Source organism: Hemicordylus capensis, chromosome 5 (assembly GCF_027244095.1).
Source record: "Hemicordylus capensis ecotype Gifberg chromosome 5, rHemCap1.1.pri, whole genome shotgun sequence".
NCBI classification, from domain to species: domain Eukaryota; kingdom Metazoa; phylum Chordata; class Lepidosauria; order Squamata; family Cordylidae; genus Hemicordylus; species Hemicordylus capensis.
The window spans coordinates 225,648,273-225,673,308 of record NC_069661.1 but is presented as its reverse complement, the minus strand read 5'-3'; the positions used below and the strand labels follow the sequence as shown (position 1 = coordinate 225,673,308).

General features: G+C 44.0%; 1 protein-coding gene across 5 annotated transcripts in view; it reads left to right on the top strand.

Annotated features, from left to right (window-relative positions):
• CHST11 (carbohydrate sulfotransferase 11) overlaps positions 1-25,036 on the top strand; it is a 321,489-nt gene that overhangs the window by 113,972 nt on the left and 182,481 nt on the right. For all 5 annotated transcript variants that reach the window (XM_053255497.1, XM_053255496.1, XM_053255498.1 and 2 more), the window contains exon 2: positions 24,847-24,932. In XM_053255497.1, coding sequence (XP_053111472.1) covers positions 24,847-24,932 — 86 coding nt within the window. The remainder of the gene's footprint in view (positions 1-24,846; positions 24,933-25,036) is intronic.

The window sequence follows — 25,036 nt, the reverse complement described above, 5'->3', positions numbered from 1 at the left end:
CCATGCCCAAGACCAAAAAGCTGTCGAAGGATTCCAGGGACAAGGTTGTAGACCTGCACAAGGCTGGACTGGGCTACAAGACTATCGCCAAGCAGCTTGGTGAGAAGGTGACTACAGCTGGCACGATAACTCGCAAATGGAAGAAACACAAAATAACTGTCAGTCTCCCTCGGTCTGGGGCTCCATGCAAGATCTCACCTCGTGGAGTTGCAATGATCATGAGAATGGTGACAAAGCAGCCCAGAACTACACGGGGGGAACTTGTCAATGATCTCAGGGCAGCTGGAACCATAGTCACCAAGAAAACAATTGGTAACACACTATGCTGTGAAGGACTGAAATCTTGCAGTGCCCGCAAGGTCCCCCTGCTCAAGGCAGCACATGTACAGGCCCGTCTGCAGTTTGCCAATGCACATCTGAATGATCCAGAGGAGAATTGGGCGAAAGTGTTGTGGTCAGATGAGACCAAAATCGAGCTCTTTGGCATCAACTCAACTCGCCGTGTGTGGAGGAGGAGGAATGCTGCCTATGAGCCCAAGAACACCATCCCCACCGTCAAACATGGAGGTGGACACATTATGCTTTGGGGGTGTTTTTCTGCTAAGGGGACAGGACACCTTCACCGCATCGAAGGGACAATAGACGGGACCATGTACCGTCAGATCTTGGGTGAGCACCTCCTTCCCTCAGCCAGGGCATTGAGAATGGGTCGTGGATGGGTATTCCAGCATGACAATGACCCAAAACACACAGCCAAGGCAACAAAGGAGTGGCTCAAGAAGAAGCACATGAAGGTCCTGGAGTGGCCCAGCCAGTCTCCAGACCTTAATCCCATAGAAAATCTGTGGAGGGAGCTGAAGGTTCGGGTTGCCAAACATCAGCCTCAAAACCTTTCTGACTTGGAGAGGATCTGCAAAGAGGAGTGGGACAACATCCCTCCTGGGTTGTGTGCAAACCTGGTGGCCAACTACAAGAAACATCTGACCTCTGTGATTGCCAACAAGGGTTTTGCCACCAAGTATTAAGACATCTTTTGTGAAAGGATCGAATACTTATTTCCCTCACTACAATGCAAATCCATCGCTGACTTTTGGGCACTGGGCTTTTGAGGGTTTGTTTGTTGTTATTCTGTCTCTCACAGCTACAATAAACCTACCATTCCAATTACAGTGGTCCCTCGACTTACGAAGTTAATCCATTCCGAATGCACGTTCGGAGGTCGAAAAGCGCACCCACGGAGGTTTAAAAAAATTCGTAAGTCGAGTAAGCCACATCTAAAAATTCATAAGTCGAGGAAACCGCATCTAAACCGTCAACGGTTTCCGTTCGTAGCTCGAAAAATTCGTAAGCGTGCGGCCATTTTTGTCGTTCGTAAGTCGAAAACATCGGATGTCGAGTAGTTCGTAAGTCGAGGGTCCACTGTATAGCGTGGTCATTTCTGTGTCAGAGGGCAAACGGACAAAATCAGCAGGGGATCAAACACTTATTTCCCTCACTGTAATTATTTAAAGGATCTGGGGCTTGGGCCCTTATGACTTCTATACTTTGTTAGTCTGAGGGAACTACAAAATCTAAGCAACAATGTGATTCAGCTCAGTCATCCATCACTGTGGGAAGCAGGATGCTGGACTAGATGGGCCTTGGGCCTGATCCAGCAAGTTCTGATGATCTTATTCTCCCAGGCTTTTCAAATAGTTTTAACTGCTGCTGTTTTATTATTGTGCTTTGAATTTTATATTGTACTGTATTTTAACTGTTATGTGTGTGTGTGAAATACTGATGAAAAGTAGTATAGAAAATGTGAAAATAGATAAATAAAATAACAATGGCTCATAGATGAGGAAAATTGTTCAAAGTATTCCCATTGAAATTAAAGGAGAAATTGGGTATTGCATAACTTGGGTTTCTCAATAGGACTACTCTGAGTAACTTTTCTTCCTCGTGTCAGGCAATATCCTCAGGCTAGTCAGTGAAGCACAAGGTTTCTGTATGCAGCCAAGTGCTGCATTTGAACTGGATCTGAGGGGGTAATTTAACGAGGTCAGCCATGTCAAATGTGCCTTGCTCTTTCATCTTGGATGCACATCTGTTGAAATAGGATGCAGCAGCAACAGCTGTCTTTCACATTCTAACCACATTTTGGGATTGGTGCTTTTAAAATTATAGCTAACCAACGCAGCTCTTCTCTTTAAAGTTTGGCTCCCCCTTCTTTTTCTGAATCAACAACATGTGTCTTAGTTAAATAACTGTTCTGGCATGTCACAGTGTTTGGAATTGGATTTGAAAAAGAAATAAAGGGTGATATACAGCATAAGTCTAATTGCCTAACCAGTTGGGCAGTGTGTTGAGATTCTCAAAGAGCTGGTAGCATCTGAGGAGTGCTTCTGGTGTTAAGATTCTAACTGTAGTTTGAGAAAAGGTGCAAATCCTGTGGGACCTGGGTCCTAGCCCAGATCTATGCATTCTCTGCTGACTATTGTTCAGTCTAACATGTGATAGCTTAGTGGCAGAGCATCTGCTTTCGAACATAGGAACATAGGAAACTGCCATATGCTGAGTCAGACCATTGGTCTATCTAGCTCAGTATTGTCTTCACAGACTGGCAGCGGCTTCTCCAAGGTTGCAGGCAGGAATCTCTCTCAGCCCTATCTTGGAGAAGCCAGGGAGGGAACTTGAAACCTTCTGCTCTTCTCAGAACGGCTTCATCCCCTGAGAGGAATATCTTGCAGTGCTCACACATCAAGTCTCCCATTCATATGAAACCAGGGCAGACCCTGCTTAGCTATGGGGACAAGTCATGCTTGCTCCAGGTTCAATTCCTGGCATCTAGATCGGGTTGGGAAAGACCACTCTTTGAAACCCTGGAGATCTGCTGCCAATCAATGTAGACAGTACTGAGCTAGACGGACTACTGGTCTGACTCTGTATAAGGCAGCTTCATAGGTTTCTGAAACCAGGTTGATTTTGTTCTCTTCTGCTGCAGGTTGACATTTGTAATGTTTTGAGGCATTGCTGCCAATCTTTATTACGCTTTGTGGATGATTGTTGTTGGTTTTAATATTTTGTCCTGGTTTTTAGTTATAACTGCTTTCTAGATTTTCAGATGGAAAGGCACGAGGTATATTTTATCAGTAGTTATTTTGATTATTCTGACCCACTAAGTTGTATACAACTCATCAGCAATGTATTATGGCCTTGCCATATATTTGACACTTTCCCCATTGCTCCCATTTTTGCAGTCTCAGGCAAGCCCATTTGTCAAACCCTTGGCTGCCATGAGCTTGGCAGATCACAAGTTATGGAGCATGAGTTACAGTAAATCCACAGATTCTAGTACCTAGAACCTACTTGCTTGTGTGTTTGAGAGAGCACAGATCTAAAAAATGCTTTCTGATGAACACACAAATGGACAAGGCTTGCATGTTCGATTTTAGTGTATTGTTCTTCTTCTAGTGCTTCCAGTCTTCTAAGATTTCTTTCTCATTTCATATCTTTACAACTCTTGTGAAGGCAAGATGATTTGCCTAGGGCGACTCTTGTGTGTTAAAATTATCTATCTATCTATCTATCTATCTATCTGCAAAGTTCACTGCTACTTCATGCTCCTAAAACACCCAGCTAATAATTTAGAAATAATCCCAAATTCAAAGTTATGACTTCTATACTTTCTTAGCCTGAGGGAACTACAAAATCTAAGCAACAATGTGATGCTCGTAAGAAGCAATATAGAACTAGCCTGCAGTGGTTATGTTGTAGATATGCCTGGGCTGGGCTGTAGGCTGCTGAACATGTTGGGAGGTGAAGTGTGAGTACTGGCAAGTTTTGGGGCCAGAGCTAGATGGTAGGCTGGGGCTGTTTAACTGGAAGGACAAGCTAAAAAGAGCGCAACTGTCACGTGTGCCCCTTGCCAGGGGTGCCCTGAGATGGAGAAAAGAAACACATGTTTGTGCTGATGCTGCATATTTCCCATCCTTGTCTACCTTAAAAAAAAAAAAAAAAAAATTTACACACAGCTACAAGAAGAGTAGGTAACAAGGTACAATGTGTTATGGTATTTCTTGTGCTAATAGCTTCTGATTTTCCTATAAGAACTTGTCATTTAGAGACAGTCCTTTATATGGGGCACTTGTCAACAGGAATAAGGGAACACGAATTTAATAATATACCTTAGCGTTAATTGCTAAACTGCAAATCAATCAATCAATCAATCAATCATTGAACATATGATGGCGAATACGACAAATATTTATATAATGCTTTCAACAAATGTTTCCCAGTTGGAGATCATCCATTAGGCTGACCAAAGCAATCTCCACACCATAGCCCACCCAAAACCCAGTCTGAAATGGGTCTAGATAATCAGTTTCATCCAACACTGCCTGGAGTTGGGAAGCCACCACCATTACTTTGCCCAACCACGGAAGGTTGGAAACAGGCCTATAGTTGCTTAACTTGAGGGATGCAAGGCAGGCTTCTTCAATAGAGGCCTAATAATTGCCTCCTTAAGGCAAGGAGGCATCCTGCCCTCCCTCAGATAAGAATTTATGATCTCTGCTAGGCCTTCTACAACAACTTCCCTGCCAGATAGTATAAGCCATTCCGGGCACGGGTCAATAGAAGAGGTGGTAGGCTACACGATTCCAAGCAGCTTGTCCACATCCTCACTAGTCACAGACTGGAACTGATCCAGCCTGATCACATAAGAGGAGTTGCTGGACACCTCATAGGAACATAGGAAGCTGCCATATACTGAGTGAGACCATTGGTCTATCTAGCTCAGTATTGTCTTCACAGACTGGCAGTGGCTTCTCCAAGGCTGCAGGCAGGAAACTCTCTCAGCCCTCTCTTGGAGAAGCCAGGGAGGGAACTTGGAACCTTCTGCTCTTCCCAGAGTGGCTCCATCCCCTGAGGGGAATCTCTTACAGTGCTCAGACATCAAGTCTCCCATTCATATCCAACCAGGGCAGACCCTGCTTAGCTAGAGGGACAAGTCATGCTTACTACCACAAGACCAGCTCTCCTCTTCAGACACCGCAGTAATTGTGGGGTCTAAATCCAAGTCAGCCCGAATATGACAGATTTTATCCACAAAAAACTAATTAAACACATCACAGCAGGTAATAGATGGTTCGAAGTTCTGATTCAAGGGAGGAGGGGCATTTACCAGCCCTTTCACAATCCTGAACAACTCTGCCAGACATGAACTTGCAGACACAATATGGGCTGAAAAGAATTGCTTGTTTGCCAGAGCATAGATCTTCATATGTGCTCTATGTTGTAATCTGTTGGATTCGAGTTGATTCTTCCTCCACTTGCACTCCAGTTGTCTCCCTCACCTTTTCAGCCCCTGTAGTTCTTCCGTATACCAATGGGCCAATTTTGAAGCAGGTTGGAGAGGAGCGATCATGTCTACTGCCCTTGTGAGTTTGCTGTTCCAATTCTCCACCACGGCATCAACAGGATCACCTGCAGAGCCAACACTAAATCCCTCCCAGGCTTCTTGGAACCCTACTGGATCCAATAACCTTCTCGGGCGAACCATTCTAATGGGTTCCTCACTCTTGCCAAGATGGGGTGTGACTGTGAGTCCAACCTTAACCAAATGGTGGTCTGTCCATGACAATGGGGAAATCACAGGAGTCCCCACTCATGGAACCGTTAGAGACTCCATTGGGTAGCAGAGTGATCAGTACACCAACAGAAGTCCCAGTCTATCCCGGGTCCCCAAATTTAGGTACACACATTAAATATGGTCAGACACTTCAACAGGGATCCTGGTCAGGGAGAGGTTATTCTCACTGCCAGACCACTGCATGAGGCATGGGTTAGTCACATCATGCAGGGGCTGACCCAACATTCATCACTAGTTCTGCAGACAAGCACCAAATGCAGAGATCATTGAGGGATTCGCTAGTGAGTGTGTTGGCTCACGAGTCATGTCTAGCGGACACATTGGTTTTCAACAGATATCCTAAAGTTTGAAGGGGGCTTTCGATGGAACATGTTTCCCAGGTCCCAGTGACCTGTCCAGGGTCCTGAAAGCCCTATATCTGATCATCCTATTTCCAGACCCTGAACTGCCTTCTGCCTGCCTGTGTTTTGCACCAGCCATTGTTCTTGCTGCCCAGAGTCTTGATCCTGGATAGGAATTTGTTTTCCTCTTGTCTTCCAGTTTTCATTGTTTGGCCCAGACCATTTGCTGGACTTTCTGCCTACTGTGGGTTCCAGCACCCCTGGACTGAACACTTTCCCTCCTCAACCCTGTAGCTCCAAGTAGTTAACCACAAAGGTCACTAGTGTGTAGGCCAGGAGGCTTCCAGTTTGAGTCCCAGTTTATCTTGACAGTGTGTTTTGATTAATATAAAATTTCAGCAAACATACAGTGGAAGAAATAAGTCTTTTTTGTATGACCTTTGCTTCATATCTATGGATGATCTATGAAGCATTCTCTCAGTTTTTAAAAAGCCAGCGTGGTGTAGTGGTTAGAGGTCTAGACTAGGACCGGGGAGACCCCTTGCTGGGTGACTCTGGGCAATCATTTCTCTCTCAGCCTAACCTACTTCACAGGGTTGTTGTGGGGAGTAACTTAAGTATGTAGTGCACCGCTCTGGGCTACTTGGAGGAAGAGCGGGATACAAAATGTAAATAATAATAATAAAAGTACTTCTTGGCTTTGCAGAAGGTTCTAAGTTCCCTCCCTGGCATCTCCAAGATAGGGCTGAGAGAGATTCCTGCCTGCAACCTTGGAGAAGCCACTGCCAGTCTGGGTAGACAATACTGAGCTAGATGGACCTATGGTCTGACTCAGTATATGGCAGCTTCCTATGTTCCTATACTGCACAAAGGTATACTGCACTATGTATCTACCCTTCAGAAATTATGATCTGTGTGTTTGTGGAGGAGTGTATGTCCATATAACAAGAGTACTAACCTGCACTTCATTCTAAATTCATGATGAGTTAATAATACACTGTGTAAATCTATTCATAGCTTTCCCCAAAGCTGTTAAGTCCAGTCTTGAGGGTTTCTGACAGGAAGTACTTCCACATCACATCCACCGGCCTTCCACAGCATTATGCTAGGCAGATTCTAAAATGTTGTTAATCCCATCATTATTGGCAGATATTCTGCTGTTAATATTTAGGATCTGAATGTTGGTTATTGTGTACAGCTGACAGATGCTGGTGAAAAATAACATCTGCATTTATTTAGTAACCTTGCACTCTAGAGCAGGGGTTCAGAACCCTAGTCCCCCACATGGTAGACTACAATTCCCATAACAATCTTTGGTCATTGTGGCAGGGGAAGGGAAGAGTTGTAGTCCAAAAATGTCTAGAAACCCAAGACTGGGCACCCCTGCTCTAAAGAGATGCAGGGGCCAACCTACATGTACAGCATCATCATTTCCTGTTTCTTCTGTTTCCTTACATGCTCCAAAACACGGTGTCTCCTTTTTCCGTATAATGCCAGACCATAATTAAGAGTTTTAGGATTATGGCTTTCCTCCTCCTCTTGCACGCTCCAGTTCAGTTTGATCCTTCCTGGCTTGCAGCAAACCATAGTTTGCCTTGACATCTAAACTATTGTCCAGTGCTTGCAACCCTGCAATCCAGGACTATAAAGGGTTTGATCCTGGTATGCAATCTAGTTTTGCAGGGCAAGTGGAAGCCAGAGTTTGTTGGAATACAATTGCAGTCTTTGGTTTGCTGCAAACCAGCAAGTAACTATTTTAAGCAGAATATGCAAAGCAGAAGAGACAGCACATAAGCACAAGGCTCGTTCCTGTAGCACCAACCATAGTTTGGCGTTAACTGTGAACTAAACCAGGATCTCAGGCTATGTTTAAATTTTCCTGAGTTGTTATCCTCTGAACAATAAAAATTCAACTTTAGTCCATCTAATTTTGTTTAGGATTTGTCTTTTGTCTTTCTGTTGAACTTGGAAGCTGAGAATCATGCCAGTAGTTGATTTGTCTGTGGTGTTACTGTAAGCTGCAGTACTAAAATTGTTCATCTGGTTTGGCCTGTAAAGCACACAGCTTGTCTTCCAACATGCCCAGTCCAGTTTGCTGAGACACAGAAGGGCCAAATTATGTAATCTAAGTCTTTTAAAGGGCAATGGAATAATGAATATGCATATTTTTTGAGTTGTTTGGATGCAATGGCATTAAAATATATCACCCAAAAAGTCTGTTTTCTCTAAAAAGTAGTGATAGGCAAACTTACCTTGTGAAGATTTGGAAAGAACTGTGATATTTTTGTTTCACCTTCAGTAAAGGAAAGGAAAACTGGCCACCTAATGGCACAGTGGGGAAGTAACTTGCCTAGGGAGCAAGAGGTTGCTGGTTAAAATCCCTGCTGGTATGTTTCCCAGACTATGGGAAACACCTATATTGGGCAGCAGCAATATAGGAAGGTGCTGAAAGGCATCCTTTCATACTGCATGGGAGATGGTAATGGTAAACCCCGGCTGTATTCTACTAAAGAAAACCACATGGCTCTGTGGTTGCCAGGAGTCTACACCAATTTGAGGTCACAACTTTAACAACTTTAAAGGAAAATTGGCTGAAATTTCTCCTGTTTTTCAGGCTTTCCATTGATTCTGTTCTTTGCATATGCACTTTGCTGAAGTATACCTTGGAAAGCTGATTGATTAGGTGCTGTCAAGTCGGTGTCGACTCTTAGTGACCACATAGGTAGATTCTCTCCAGGATTATCTGTCTTCAACTTGGCCTTTAAGGTCTCTCAGGGGTGCATTCGTTACTGTCGTAATTGAGCCCATCCACCTTGCTGCTGGTCATCCTCTTCTCTTTCCTTCAACTTTTCCCAGCATTATGGATTTCTCAAGGAAGCTGGATCTTCACATAATGTGTCCAAATTATGATAGTTCAAGCCTGGTCATTTGTGTCTCGAGTGAAAATTCTGGACTGATTTGTTCTATGATCCATTGGTTTGTTTTCCTGGCTGTCCATGGTACCCTCAAAAGTTTTCTCCAGCACCAAAGTTCAAAAGCGTCAATACTTTTTTCTATCCTGCTTAAACTCTACTGGAAACCCAAGTCCAGCTTTTGCACCCATAGAATATCATGGGGAAAACCATTGTCCGAACCATTCTAATCTCTGTAGGTATAGACACATCACGGCATCTAAATATCCTTTCCAAGGCCTTTAATTGCAACCAGGGAAGTTATAGCCATTACCAATTCAATTGCACAATGTTACATTTCCTTCCCCATCCTTAAAACACAGGTAGACAGGAAGCTACCATATACTGAGTCTGACCATTGGTCTATCTAGCTCAGTATTGTCTTCACAGACTGGCAGCAGCTTCTCCAAGGTTGCAGGCAGGAATCTGTCTCAGCCCTGTCTTGGAGTTGCCAGGGACTGAACTTGGAACATTCTGCTCTTCCAGAGTGGTTCCATCCCCTGAAGGGAATATCTTACAGTGCTCACACATCTAGTCTCCCTTTCATATGCGACCAGGGTAGACCCTGCTTAGCTAAGCTGACAAATCATGCTTGCTACCATGAGACCAGCTTTCCCAGTAGTAAAGATAAAGTGTGATTGGTTTTAGCCTCCATTTAGACTCAAATTCTTTTAATTTAATGGTTAGCTTGGCACAGTTTTAAAAACATAGGCTCTCAGGCTAATGGGACAGTAGTCATTTGTTTGGGGGAAATAAAAGGTTAGACTTTTTAATGTTTTACATTGAGTGTTACATTAAGCACAAGGTGGCTACTTTGTTTTTAAGATGTTAATATTATTTAGATTTGACAGTCTAGAAGGACATTCCTTGTCATTGTGTAACTGAAGAGTTAAAATAGGTAACATCTGAGCATTGCCAATATCATGGAACCTGCCAGAGTTTTCTCTGCTTGGTCATTCAAGCCATCTAAATAACTTTAATGAAAATGGTAAGAATTCCAGTACATTGGGTTCAGGTCTCTTTATATAAATGAGGTTTAAGAGCGGTGTAGGTTTGTACAACAAAATCGCCAATGCAGGTTTCGGCAGCATAACTACCAAAAAGCAAAGCCAATGAGATAGATCGCCTGTATGAAAAGAGGAATAAGCAGCATGCTGCATTTTAATTTTCTGGTAGCTAAGATTCTTGATCTTTCAGAAGCAAGGGTAGGACTGATTAAATGAAAACAAAATGCAACCCACTAGACAGATATTTAATAATAAATTCCATTCCACATAGTTTCCAGACAGAGGATAAATAAGAGACTGAAGTTTTAGACTGAATGTAACAGACCTCAAAGCATGGCCAGCCACAAAATGCTATGACAAAATGAATCATGTGGGAAGATAAAGTTGCTTTGTTTATGAAAGCTGTGTGTTGGGGCTGGTGGCCTGAAGGCAAACAGGTGACTGAGTGGGGAGTGGCAGTCCAAGAGAACTCAGCCTGTGCTGATGAATTGCTCAGACTGAGGGACTAGGCCCGAATCAACGTATTTATATTGCCAGGTGGAACATTATTGGCCCCTTGTGTCACCTGATCTATGCTGAAATGACAGCTGCAGTACCACTGCTGGCCATCAAAGTGATGGTGCTGCAGTGCAGAAGTATTGTTTGCTTCTGCACTGCACAGAAGTGCAGCTGCAGTTTCCTATAGCAAAAGCACTATAGCGGTACAGAAAGTAAGGTACAAGACCAGCTTTCCTTAAAACAATTTAAAATGAAAAGTCTAGTTTAAGAGCTCGGGTGAGTAATTGTGTCTTTAGAGACATTCTAAATTTGTCAGAGATAGGTGGCTCTTATTTCAGCAGGGAACACATTCCAGAGTCTCAGGGAGGCAACAGAGAAGGCCCATCCCTGTGCGGCCACCAGACGAGCTGGTGGCAACTGCAGACGAACCTCTCCAGATGATCTCAATGGGCGATGGGGCTCATAGTGAAGAAGATGTTCTTGTCCACAAACCTATTTGTAGCTAATGTAGTTCTTTTAATATAGGAGTAATATGATCTCTTTGAGATGAACAAGAGACCAACCTGATACAGAAGACTGTCACATTTTGTACCGACTGCAGTTTCCAGACTACATATAAAGACAGTCCCACATAGAGTGTATTACAGTAGTCAAGTCTGGAGGTTACCAGCATACAAGCTCCAGACGGTCTTGGAGGAAACTCATTATCTAGACCCAATTCAGTCTGGCTTTCGGGCAGGCTTTGGGGTGGAGACTGCCTTGGTCAGCCAGATGGATGATCTCCAATTGGGAATTGATGGAGGAAGTGTGACACTGTTGGTCCTTTTGGATCTCTTGGTGGCTTTTGATACTATCAACCTTCTGGAACGTCTGAGAGTGCTGGGGGTGGGAGGCACTGTTTTGCTGTGGTTCCACTCCTACCTCTTGAACAGATTCCAGATGGTGTCAATTGGAGACTGTTGCTCTTCAAAATCTGAGCTTATGTATGGCGTCCCCCAGGGCTCCATACTCTCTCCAATGCTTTTTAACATCTACATTAAACTGTTGGGAGAGATCATCAGGGGATTTGGTGCTGGATGTTATCAGTATCCTGATGACACCCTACTACTCCATGTCAACGTCATCAGGAGATGGCATACCCTCCCTAAATGCCTGCCTGGAAGCAGTAATGGGCTGGATGAGGAAGAATAAATGGAGACTGAATCCAGATAAGACGGAGGTACTTATTGTGCGGGGTCAGAACTCCAGAGATGATTTTGATCTACCTGTTCTAGATGGGGTCACCCTTCCCCAAGGGTGGGGGAAGCTCAGCTGGTGGCCACATGGGGACGGGCCTTCTCAGTTGCTGCCCTGAGACTGTGGAATGCGCTCCCTACTGAGATACGATCCTCCCCATCTCTGACAATTTTTAAAAAGCATTTGAAAACCCACCTCCTCACCCAAGCTTTTTCAGCTTTTTAATTTTTTTAGATTTTAATCTGTGTTTGATTTTAAATTATTTAAATTGTTTTAAGTTTTTGTGTATGTTTTAAACTTGTTTTTATGTTATTGTTAACTGCCCAGAGACAGAAATTTGGTGAGATGTACAAATCTGAGAAATTAAATAAACAAACAAACAAATAAAAATATGTACAACTGTACATATTTATCTTGAGAAATGTATGCAGCCAGTGTATCAACATTTATGATACAAACAGTGAATAATTAGGACAGTATAATGGCACAGCTGGGAAATGACTTGACTAGCAAGCCAAAGGCTGCCGGTTCAAATCCTCGCTGGTGAAACACCTATATCGGGCAGCAGCGATATAGGAAGATGCTGAAAGGCATCATTTCATAATGCCCCGGAGATCGCAATGGTAAACTCCTCCTGTATTCTACTAAAGAATACAGGGCTCTGTGGTTGCCAGGAGTTGACATCAACGCGATGGCACACTATACCTTTATAAGCAATGTAAATGAAACATTACCAAGGAGAGTAAAAAGTCTGTAGTTAGTGGTTATTGTTGTGTCCCCTTGATTCTAGGAAATGTGAACATGTGCTCTTTTGTTATTTCAATGGAAACACAAGAGGAATGTAAGAACCTGGCATTTTAAAGGTCAGACAATTGTTTCTGTATTCGTGCTGGTGGAAACCACAATTCTTTACTTTTTCAGGGTTCTTTTCAGGGTATCCTATTGTGTGATCTGCTAAAGACGTCTGACAAACTCATTGCTTATAGTTACCATTCCCTCTGACATTTCACAAGGTGGAACGTTGCTCTTTGTTAACCCTAGGTCCCTGATATTTGGAAATGACCTTCTCTGGGAGTGTGATATTTCTTCCTCCTTTAGTAGTCTGGCCGAGCTGTTCACATAGGTTGGAAGGGAATGGGGTGATGGGGAAGGCTGATGGATATGACAGGTGAATGGCAGTGGGGATGTGGCGGGCAAGAGGCATAGAGAGGGGCATGCACAGCAAACAAACTGAGAGGACTCTTAGTGAATGGGGCCATAGTTCAGTGGCAGAGGATTTGTTTTGTGTGCAGAATCCAGTCCCTGGATTTGCCAGGCAGGACTGGCAAAGACCCCTCTGTAACACCCTGAAAAGTCACTGCCAGTCAGTTTAGACAATATTGAGCTAGATGGACCAAGGGTCTGACTTGATATAAGGCAGTTCTTATATTGCCATGGCTTTTACTTTGCACAGGCAGCTAGCCTTGTTAAAAGTCTCTCCTGTGCAATTTTGGCCCGGTTGGTGGCCAGTTTAAAGTGGAGATACAAGAATTCGTGATGAAGTTCACATATAGACTAATGATCAAAGCAAATACAATATTATTGTGCATGCAACAAGTATTTGATAATTTTTAAAATGCTGATTGAGAAACAAGCATTTTCCATTCATCCTGGAAGAAAACCGACTGAGGGATAAATTATTTTGGACACTTCTGTGGTGTTCGATATAATATAACCCACCCCTCTTCTGTCTATGAGCCTGATATCGTATAGTCATTTAACTTGCCTTAAACTGTGCAATCAGTTTTTCTGGGAGTCTTTAAGCATTCACTCTAATTGTATTTTTCTGGTGTTTATTGAATTGTTGAGTATACTGTACGTTTCATCTGCTAAATGAATACAGTGATATTCTGCCAGAATCTTTCCACATATTGTTACTTTTATGCATATAGAAATGCATTTCAGAAGTTATAAGCCACATCTTAGTTGCTCTGGAATAATCTCATTAAGTTTCCTAAGATTCTCTTTAGGGTAAATGAGTGGTGAGCTTTAGAATAAGGTGGGGACTTCCCATTTTAAGATAAGGGACCTTATTCTTCTCTTGCTGCCAGTAGAAATGGGTCGCATGAACTGAAATAATTCTAGCAATTTAATATGCCAGGCTAAGATTCTAGATAAATTGAGACTGACCGGCAGGAGCTAAGGTCATATGGCTACGGTGTTTTTATTTGTGTTCAAATCCCTAGGTAGACCTGGTATTCCCAATCTAGGTAAATAAATGCAATGAATTGGATATAATGCAGCCTGAAATGTCGTGTTTTGTGTTAACAGAAGTTAATATGTAGTGGCTGGCATGCAGACTAATAAAATGCTGGTTATTCCCTGCTAACTGAGCAGAGAGGCACCTTTTTATAGCGGCGATTCTCTTTATTTAGCAGGAGGAGAGCAATTGGCCCTATCCCACATGGCATCCCTCCAGTGGCTGTTGCTGGTGCCTGTCTTGTGAGCCTTTTGGGGACAGGGTAGGAACCATATTCATCCATTCATTACTAGCTTAACCCACGCAGAGCATCTGCGTGCTAGTGCCTGATTGCTCTCCTCACCCCCTGCCACAGCGGCCCTCACCTCAGAGATCTCTCCACCCTCACCTGAGCTACACTCCTGCTCCTCCTCCATCCCATTGCTTCCATCCCCCTCACTCCTCTTGGTCATGGCTGCAGCATTTCTGGCGTCTATTGGCCAAGCTGCAGCCGCCTATCTCCAGAGATCTCCCCACCCTCACCTGAGCCCCGCTCCTGCCCCTCCCCACAGGAGCAGCAGCAGCGGTTGACCGGGCCCTTCCTTGCTGCCACTGCTGCCATGGCTACTCATTCCCCTCAGGCCTCTGACAGACTCACCCTTTCTTCTTTTTCTCTTTCCCTCCCGTCTTTTTTTTCCTTTCTCTCTCCTCCACTCGCTCTTCCCCTCTCTTCCTTCCCCTGCTCCCCACCCCACCTCACGATCCTTCTCTTCGCAGACTCCTGCCCACTATCCTTTTATTTCTCTCCTCTACAATCAAGAACATTTTCCAACAAGTAACAGTTGCATTTCAACTGACCTTAACCATCACAGGCTCCTCCCCACATCTGCATATGGAATCCCCACTGCCCAATCACCATGGTCTTCTGTTCTCACGGGCTCCTCCTCCCTATCTGCATATGGAATCCCCACTGCCCAATCAGGTGCTTCTGCTCGCGAACCCTCATGAGAGTTGCCACGCACAGGATTAGTCATGGGTATGCCTTAGAGAATTATATGTATAGAAGATATATGTATGTAAACAATGCTGAAAGGCATCATTCATGATGGCAACGGTAAACCCCTCCTGTATTCTACCAAAGAAAACCACATGGCTCTATGGTCACCAGAGTTGGCACCGACTTGATGGCACAACTTTACCTTTACTTTAAACCGCTTTGGGAGCTTTTGTTGAAAAGTGGTATATAAATATTTGTAATAGTAGCAGTTGTAGTAATGCCTCAGGGGAAAGGCAATTTTTGTCAATTTCCCATAAAGATTGACAAAGAGGAGATAGATGAAAACTGCCCCTCCCCTGAACCATGTGCTGTGCATTTGGTACACCATGCTTCATTAGTCTGCGTGTAGGGCAGTACCAGCAGGAGTGTAATCTGTTTCTATAGTTGAGTGTTCTGGATTTATACACTGGATTTTAGTGTATAAATCCAGATTAAGGAGACCTACCAACCTACCTGGGAGCCATCTGTAATGCAGCAGCTTCTGCAAGCGGAGCCATGGCCAGCCTGTCAATTGGGGGCATTGCACTAAACCATAATGAGCACAAGCCATGATTTGCATACCTGCTTCAAACTCTGGTTTCCAGTTTGCCAACCAGTTGCAAACTGGTCCATTTAGGCATCACACCAAACCATGATTAAGCTTCCTGAACCGTAATTGCCACGGTGTTTGAACTGAGCCTATAGACCAGGGTTTCTCAACGTTGGGTCCCCAGATGTTATTGGACTTCAACTCCCATAATCCTCAGCCCCAGTGGCCTTTGGTTGGGAATTATGGGAGTTGAAGTCCAATTACATCTGGGGACCCACACATTGAGAATCCCTACTATAGACCATAGGACTGAACATTAAATTGAAATCTACTGGCTGGCCATGCCTCCAATGCACCTTTTCCTCCTCTTCTACTTCCTTCTGCACTCTGTGAATTTAAAAAAGGAAGAGAGGAATGGAGGGTAATAAATGTGGAGAAGTGTGGGCTACACGCTAGTGCACACCACTCTCCGCTCCTCCACACTGCTCCTTCTGCTTTATTACCTTCCAGTATTGGCTTGTACTAACAAGCTGGAGGAGTGGAATATAAGCCCAGCTGCTTGGGTACCAGCAGTTGCTCTCTCAGTTGCTTTCTGGCCCCGCCCAGGCTGTAGTTTAGCCATCCAGGCTGGTCATTCATCTGGCAGGGAATGGAAATCCCCAACCGGGTGAATGTCCAGGCGAGGTGGCATTTGAGTCGTGGAGTGCTGAGCAGAGGAAGGGAAGGTGGCAGCACCGTAGGCATCAAGAGTTGCTGGCTGTAGATATGTAACTAAGAATAGCAGTCCTAGCCAATGAGGAAGCAGACGAGAGCATGTCTGCCACCACTAAACAGAAACCTATCTTGAAGCAGGTGATGGGAACAAGAGGCTCTGCCGGAAGCTGCCATGCTGTGGTTACATGCATGTGCCAAATTAAAAACCCTTTGTCAGAAAAAATTCTAAATTTAAACCCCTCTGTTAGAAAAAAAAATAAGCAAGTTTAAACAATGCTGTGCTATATAAAATTCAGACGCTGGTCAGGGTAGCATGTCTTACTTGAGTGTTGCTGTTGCTAAGGAGCAAGTTTTTTGGTCTCTAAGCAGGCAGCCTTGCCTGATGTGCAAATAACACTGTAGCAGCTGTATTTGCTTATTGTGAAAGTGTTTCTGTACTGTCACAGGCTCTCTTGCCGTGAATAAGAAATGGCCATCAGAAGGTTTGTGGCCATTAACTGTGGAGCTAGGGCCAGAGAGTAATACTTCGTAGAATAACAAGGAGCAGAATCAATGTCCTTGCTCAGGGAAACCATTGTGGCACCAAACTTTTGTGTTAATTTATCAAAATCTAGTGACTAATTATAAATCATCATCATCATCAACAACAACTTTGTTAGCTGCCCCATAACCAAGTTGTTCTCTGGGCGGCTCACTACTTTGGCTGTAGTGAAAGAGTTAAAGTTCCCCTGCACTCTCCAGTGTTGCCTTGCCTTGTTTGTTTGGGTGTGTGTTTGTTTTTTGGATGGGAAGAAAATAAACTGAACTCATTTATAGAGTTGATATTTTTATATTTTTATAATTTATTTATAAAGTTTATTAGTCACCTTTCTAAATTAAAAACCTGAAAGCACCATCTCAAATAATTAAAGCAAATATATCTGCTAAAAAACAAAACCTGTGTAGAATAACTCAGTGACTGAATCAAGGGAGGAATGAGGGAACCCTGATGTTTCCAAATCTTTTTGGTTATGCTCTTCTCTTCAATTTAGTATGCAGGGTGGAGCAGAGGTGCAGCTAGGTAATTTTGAAGCCTGGACCTAACGGCCTTGCCCCACATCCTCCAGCAAGATAAGCACCATCCCCCTGGGTGTACACATTCAGGGGCATTCAGGGGCATAGCACATTCAGGGGCATAGCAAGGTTGGAGTGGGCCCAGAGACAAGAATTTAAAATGCCCCCCCCCCCACTGAAGCTCAGCTCATGAAGTAAAGAAATCTTAAATGAGGTTGAAAAGTGGTAACAAAAAGCATAGTAAAATTTATTTATTTATTTTATACACACACACACTCAACACCTATGTGCCACAATAGAACATCATCCTAAATTATTTTTTAAAAGGTTTTGTAAATTGTGGACGATGCAAGTCATTTAATGGTACTAGAGAAAGACATGTTGTTCTGGTAGCTCCAGGTCTTAACACTCACATCAGTTTCGGAGAATGAATATAACTGAAGGAAGCCCGGGTGGGTGCGCAGCTGGGGGAGTCAGTCATGTGACTTGCCTGTGGGGGGGGGGCCAAGGCAGTGGGCCCCCAGACAACTGTCTCTCCTTGCCCTATTATAGTTACGCCCTTGTGGGTTCTTGAGAGCCCGAACAGCACATCTAATTAACAAGTACTTTTACAAGGTGTTTTCTAGCTGCTTCCCTCATACACGCAAAGTGCAGATTTGTTAAATGTGTAGATTTAACTAATGGTTTATTCAGCAATAACTCCATTTTCTCCTTCCTCTTTTTCCTCCCCTTTCCTTTCTGACTCCTCCCTTACACTCGCTACAGGATCCCCACTGGTACAAACACCCAAACAACAAAATACTACTTGGATATAATACAACACAACACAAAAAATTCAGGACATAAAAAGAGCAACAACTAAACAAGAGACAAGTCTCCCCTTCAGAAACTTCAGACAGTAACTCCTTATACTAGAAGAAGTGGAAATTCCCATTCAAGTCTCATGACCAAAACAAAAAGCTGACAGAGCAATTGCTTCACCATCATGGTACAGAACCTATGTCCAGTAGCAAAGGGGAAATGTCAGGACACATTTACACACGCCTCCCTGAAAATACAATCATGTGCAAGGGGCAGTCATCTACATCTGTTCTTGGGTGTGGAAAATATTTGTAAGCCATAGAGGTAGGGGTGTGCCCCCCCCCCGCTCACCTAAACAAACAAAAAAGGAGGGGGAGAGCCCTATCTTTCACAGCCACAAAGGAATACACTCTGATAACAGAAAGTTTAACTGATGCTCTACCAGTGATAGATATGCAAGTCTTATCCAGGAAGGGAGACAATACATACACACAAGAAACTGAAAGTAGAGGTTTGCAGGGGAGGGCTGACATGCAAATATAGCCATCCCCTTTGACAGGGAATGGATTGAAGCTGCCTGCTTCACTTGCAGGCAGGGGTGATGGCCTCAATTACCCCAACACTTCTCCTCCCTTTCCAGTAACAAAGCCAAGCCAGCATTGGCGGGGAATGAGGATTTCTGGCATTTTCACATAATTCCTTTTTGCGATCTGCAGACACTTTCAGATGAGTTTTATTATTTGTGTATCCTACACGTATTGGGGAGGGAGAAGACAGCGCTGTCTCTGCTCCTGTTTTCCAGTCCCAAACCAAACCAAAACCTGCCCGACCAGGCTTCTCCTGGCTTAAAACACACGGACACATCCATCACGGCAGTCTGGTCTCACACACTTCCTCAGCAGACTCTGGGGCCATTATTACTGCAGTCACTGCCACTGCCTCCTCCTCCCCTTCCTCCCCTACCCACAGTGGTGGCACTGCCGACTCGGGCTCCTGCTCTGCCATTCCCTCTCCCAGAGGTCCACCTTAGTTTCAGCCACCTGCCTTCACCACTCCTGGCTGCCAGCTCCACCCATTGAGCCTCCATTTTAAATTTCAAACCTTCCTGGGCAGTGCACCTTGCTTCCCGGTCATGTGTGCTTGTGCTTACGGTGTAGGCCCTTCCTGGAATGGCCAGCCGGGTGGAAGCTGCTGTCTGCAGTGCTCGGCAGCAGGCCCAAGTTCTTGCCTGTCTGATGTCTGGCTGGCTGGGCCCCACCGCCACCACACGCATGGAGCCAACTCTGAGGCAGGCTGCATCACACTCAGCTGCTGCCCTCACTGCCCGGCTGCCATGCTGGTGCGCTCTACTGCCATGCACTTGGCATGGCACAGCCGGGCCCAACGGTGGCACAAGCAGCATCATTTGGGGGCCCCAAGGCCTGCATGGCCCTGGAATGCTGCCCAGAATTCCAGGGGAAATGGCATCACTTGAGTGGAGCCACTGATTGCAATACCCCATCCCCCAAGGACTGATTCTTTCCATCTAAGGCAGGGATTCTCAACGTGTGGGTCCCCAGATGTAATTGGACTTCGGCTCCCATAATTCCCAACCAAAGGCCACTGAGGCTGAGGATTATGGGAGTTGAAGTCCAATAACATCTGGGGACCCACACGTTGAGAAACCCTGATCTAAGGGTGTCCTCAAAAACAGGCTTTTTTAATTTGTGAAATTTCCACCTGAAAGCTTCTTTTTAGAATATATTTCTAGTTTTAAAAAAAATAAATACAGAGCACAGCCATTCCTAGAAGACACCAGCTCCTCCTGATTTCTCCCTCATGTGACCCACCCACGTCTGCCTTTTGGTGCATTTTTCAAGATCAGAACCACCCAGGTTATTTCCTCCCTTTAGCTGCTACGTCTGTGAGCATGCCAGGTGGCTTAAATGGGGGAAGGGAACTTTATGATTTATTTAAGGGAGCTATGCATTACAAGAAAATAAAAGATTATGAATTTACATAGAACTGTTCTTTATTCAGGGTGTAGGTTGCAATGTGGATAAGCCATACACACTAAAATGCAAAAAGATACTGGGTTTTGGGAAAGGGGTTATTGAACTTTCTAACACTTTGCTGCCTGAAGTAAAACACAAAATGGTTCTCTCCCAACTCTGGGGGCAAAGCCCTGCAGTGCCCCACTCCCTGGTGCTGCACTGTATCTACTCTTCTACAGCTCACCTGAATTGGAACAGAGGGAGGGAACCATGGTGGTGAGCTTGCAGTTTCCCCTTCCCACTTCCTTGGTGAATGGGAGGTGACAGGATGCAGGGTGGTGGGAAAAGGAGGAACTTCTATATTCCTTCTGCTGAGGAGTAGAAGCCTCCACTGAGCCTCTTGGCAGTGACTCCTCCCCTCAGCAAATGGTACTTTCTACAAGATCCCTCTGATTTCTCCTCATGCATGGCAATTTCCCACATTGTGATTCTGCTTGGAAGCAAACCATAGTTTGCTGTTTCAGTGGAACTGGTAAACTATGGTTTGAGCTTACCCTGCAAACCAGGATTGGGAACCAAAATTTGATCCTGATTTGCAAGGCAAGTGGAAACCACATTTTGCCATTTCATCCAAATGGACAAGTAATATTTTGTTAATTTGACGAGAAGGAGCTCATTGCAGCATATAAGAGGGAGCAGGGAGCCTGCAGGCGTGCATATAAGCTCAATGCTGCTCACTGCTTGTTCATGGAGCACTAATTATGGTACATCTGAACCATCTTAATGTTAGCATTTTTTCTCTTGATCTCCCAGGTTCTCCCCTTGTTCAGGTTCTCATTTCTCATTCTATAGCCCATTCGTATCTATGTATTCTATAGCCCAGTTCATGGCCAGGTCAGTTGATCCTCTTAATGAAGAAATCATGAGAAGAAAAATCTCTGAACTCCAAGATGATCACCTGCTTGAACTGAATCTCTCTGTCTATCGTAACCAGTGGTTCAGAATGAAGATGCAATGTGGACCTTCAGTGGAAAATATTTTTCATTCTAAGTGTTGTATATGCACATGCTAAAGTTTAATGTATTTAACATTCAGAATGTAAGCAATTGCTCCATTGAGCTGTTTGACTAAAAATTCCTCAGAAGTTAATTAAAATTACAGCCTACGGTCATATCCAATAGTTAAATTGTGAAGGGAAATCAAAACATTTAGTGTGCTTGTTTACTAGATCCACTCAAGATACAACCAAGCCTTTCTGTGCTCAGAGGGGAAAGCAGCATGTTCCTTCAGTAGATAATTATCTTTTTTAGGTTTTAATTTTAGATTGGGAGGGAGAAGTTTTATTTATGTGTCAAGACAAACAAACTCTACATTCTGTCTCACTTTCTGCAGCATTTATTTTTTGCAGTTTTCATATAATTATAATCTGATAAGCTTTAAATATTACCCCAATTTGTTTAAGAAGTATGTGATAATTTGTTCCTCAAGGGCTATAGAAAGGCTGGTATAGCTCTTTAGGAACATAAATGTAGGGCAATACTATTTTTAAAACAAGTTGTTCTAGTAAGAACTAATCTGCCTACTTTCCTTTCACTATCCCTACAAATTTATTATAGTTGGTTCAAATCAAGGTCCACAAGTTAGGCCTCTTGTGCCTCAAATGTTCATGTGTCCACTATCTTGGATCAGAGAGGATGACATCATTACAAACTACACCATTGAGAAGTTCCTGTGTGCCACTCACTACAACTGTACCAAATTTGGTTCAAATTGATTAGACAGTCCACAAGTTAGTGCACTTGTGCCTCAATAGTTCACACATCCACCATCTTGGATTGGTGTGGATGACATCATCACAAACTACACCATTGGGGCATCCTTATGTGACCCTACAGCTGTAGCAAATTTCATTCAAACTGGTTAGTCGGTTCACAAGTTAGCCCACTTGTGCCTGAAAAGTTTAAGCGTTTGCCATCTTGAATCAGGGTGGATGACATGATCACAGACTACATGGTTGAGGTGTCCCTATGTGTCCCCACAACTGTACCAAATTTGGTCCAGGTGTTGCGAAGTTGATAGGGGTGGGGGGACACACATGGACACATGAAATGCTGGGTAATCTCATAAGCCTACTGGAAAGTAGGCTAAAAATCAGAGAAGGCCATTTTAATTTCAGAACTATTTACTTTATTTTAAAAATGACCAAGGGGAGATATGATGGAGGTTTTAAGTTATGGATGATATAGAGAAAGTGAATAGACACGTCTCCTTCCTGGTACTAGGACTTGGGTTAATCTAATAAAATTCACAGCAATTGAGTACTGAATAATGACCGATTCACTAATCTAGAATGAAAGGATGTGATGTTGTGAAGGAGCCTTAAGAAGCTGTGTGCTCTTTGTGTTCTCTTGAGTTATGCACTGAGGATTATTGAGCAGATTCATAAAAATATGAGGTGTTCATCATGCTCTGGGAAGATACTGGAAATGGATTTATGTAAAGCTTCTAAAATTACAGGATTCCCTGCAATCCTGTTAAAGCTTTCGCTTTGGATCACATCTCTCTCTATCTCTCTCTATCTCTATCTCTGTCTCACACTTTCTCTCTCTCTCTCTCTCTCTCTCTCTCTCTCACACACACACACACACACACACACACACACACACACACAGAGCAATTAGTTCTTCAGCAACTGAAAACCATGAACAGGCAAACTGAAAAGCCTTTTTTTTAAAAGTTCATAAACTGAAGTGTATTAGAAATCAGTATTTTTTAAATAAACGCATTGCACACACAGACTTTGGATAATACTTCTCTAGCAATATTTTTGAACTAGCAGAGGGTCTATGCAGCCTAAAGACTATAATAATAATTAATAATTAATAAATTAATACAGTTGTTTAAAATCAGCACCTCGAATTGGGCCCAGCAACCAGCCCAAGCTCGGGCTGCTTCCACACACGGAGACATGCAGCCCTAGTGGGCACAGAGACGGGCTCCTAGAGTGCCTGTCTCCTGGGGAAATCCCCCCGTGCATCGCTCATGTCACACGATTCATTGTGGGATATCTGGAGGCTGAGATGCGTCGCTCTGGCCTCCCAGAGCTGCACGCTGCACCACACAGCACTGCTCGTCTGTGAGCGTGGTCTGCACTCCCAGAAACAAGCAATCTCTCATCTGGGGGGAAGGTGAGTTTAACCAGCTTTCCCCATACTCATACTCTCCACCCAGCCCGCCTGGTCATGTGAATGACCTTAAGGAGAGAAACACAGAGATTTTTATTGGAGTTGTGGCATAGGGGAGGAACATCTATCTATCTATATATTTAATTCTCTAAGGCATACCCATGGCTAATCCCATGTGTGGCAGCTCTTGTGAGAGTTTGCAAGCGGCTGCCAGATAGCCACGGGAATGCTGCCGCTGGCCATGGGCAGTGACGGGGAGGGACAGGTGGCGAGGCAAAGAGCATGCTGGACCAGCCGGCCAGACCTGTGGGCAGGGAGGGAAGGGAAAACAGACTGGGAGGGGGAGAACAGATTGGGGCTGAAGGGAGGGAGGAAAGACAGGGAGGACTAGGGGCGCAGGTGCTCTGCGCCAGGTCATTTAGTTTTTATTACTTTGCTCCCTTGCTGATTCTCTGACTTCAGTCCCCCAATTTCTGGGCAATCCGTGTGAGTTTTCCTTTCTAAGGTTAATAGCAGCTTGGCAGGGTGGGGGTGATTTTGGATGTGAAGGGGACCTCTGTAGCACCAATCCCAGTTGGTTTCTTCTTCCATGACTGAAAATGAAAATGAGCATCTATTTCATGCCATCCTTAGAAGATTTAACAGCGTATCATGAGAAAAAATCATTACAAGTTATCTATTTTGTTTTAAATTGAAGGCTGCTTTCAGGATCTCTGCTGTGCCTCCTGCAGATTCTGGGTCTTCCCCTCTGGTCCCTAGTGCCTCAGCTTAGAGGGAGGGCAGTTATGTCTCCACCCGTGTTATCATTGACAGCCTCCTCCTCCTCCACCACCAGCACCACCACAGTGCTTGATCACCAGCCTTGCTCTTCTCCAGAAACCCAGGGCTTTAGTTGAGATGTCCTTGCTTATCCTCAGCACTCTTGCGGAATCCTTAAGAATAGGCTGGCACAGCCCCGCAATCCTGCAGGGAACTCTTCTGGGATTCCCCTTGCAATTCTTCCCTCCCCTCAGCCCACCTTCCCTCTGCAACTCTTCTTTCTCCTGCCTGCCCTCCACCCAGCTAGTCATATGCTCATCAAAGTGCTCCATTGACTCCACCCTTAGGTCAGCCATGCTGCATGTCTAGCTTCAGGACAGTGAAGAAGCTCTCAGGGAGTGCCACACCTCACATCACATCTTGGAGGCTGCCAATTGGGTTTTCTGTGCTTCACCCAGAGAGCTTCATTTTAGTAAATGCCTTTGTTAAAGGGAGGCCTGTTAAAAACCAATAAAAATAAATATATAAAAATATCGACTCATTTGTTTGTTTTTCCATTTTGGGGTGTGTGAACTTGTGATATGTGCAATGTACTGAGAATGGGGTTAATTGTTTTTACTCTTTTATAATTGTTTTAAATTGTGTACAACACCTAGAGATACACATAGCAGGTGCTATATAAATTTGATAAAGCAACAAGAAACAATATTATGATAACATGTTTTGGCTGGCTTTAACCCAAACACTTCAGATCCACTCTATTTATTTTGTCAGGTAAAATAGATATCTAAGAAATAGCATTGGATGACTTAAAATTCTTGTTTCATTGCTTTAATTATGCTTTAACAACCATTTTGATCATTTCCACTAATTTCTATTTATTTCACATTAGTAATACGCAGGAATCCATTTGGAATGGACATCTGCTGCCGGAAGGGGTCAAGAAGCCCATTGCAAGAGCTCTACAATCCAACCCAGGTGAGTGTGCTTAAGTACTACAGTGAGAACTCTCTCTATATCTCATACCTGCTATTCCATTATTTCCCTGAAGAATTTCCTACCTTTTTATTGCATGCCTTAAG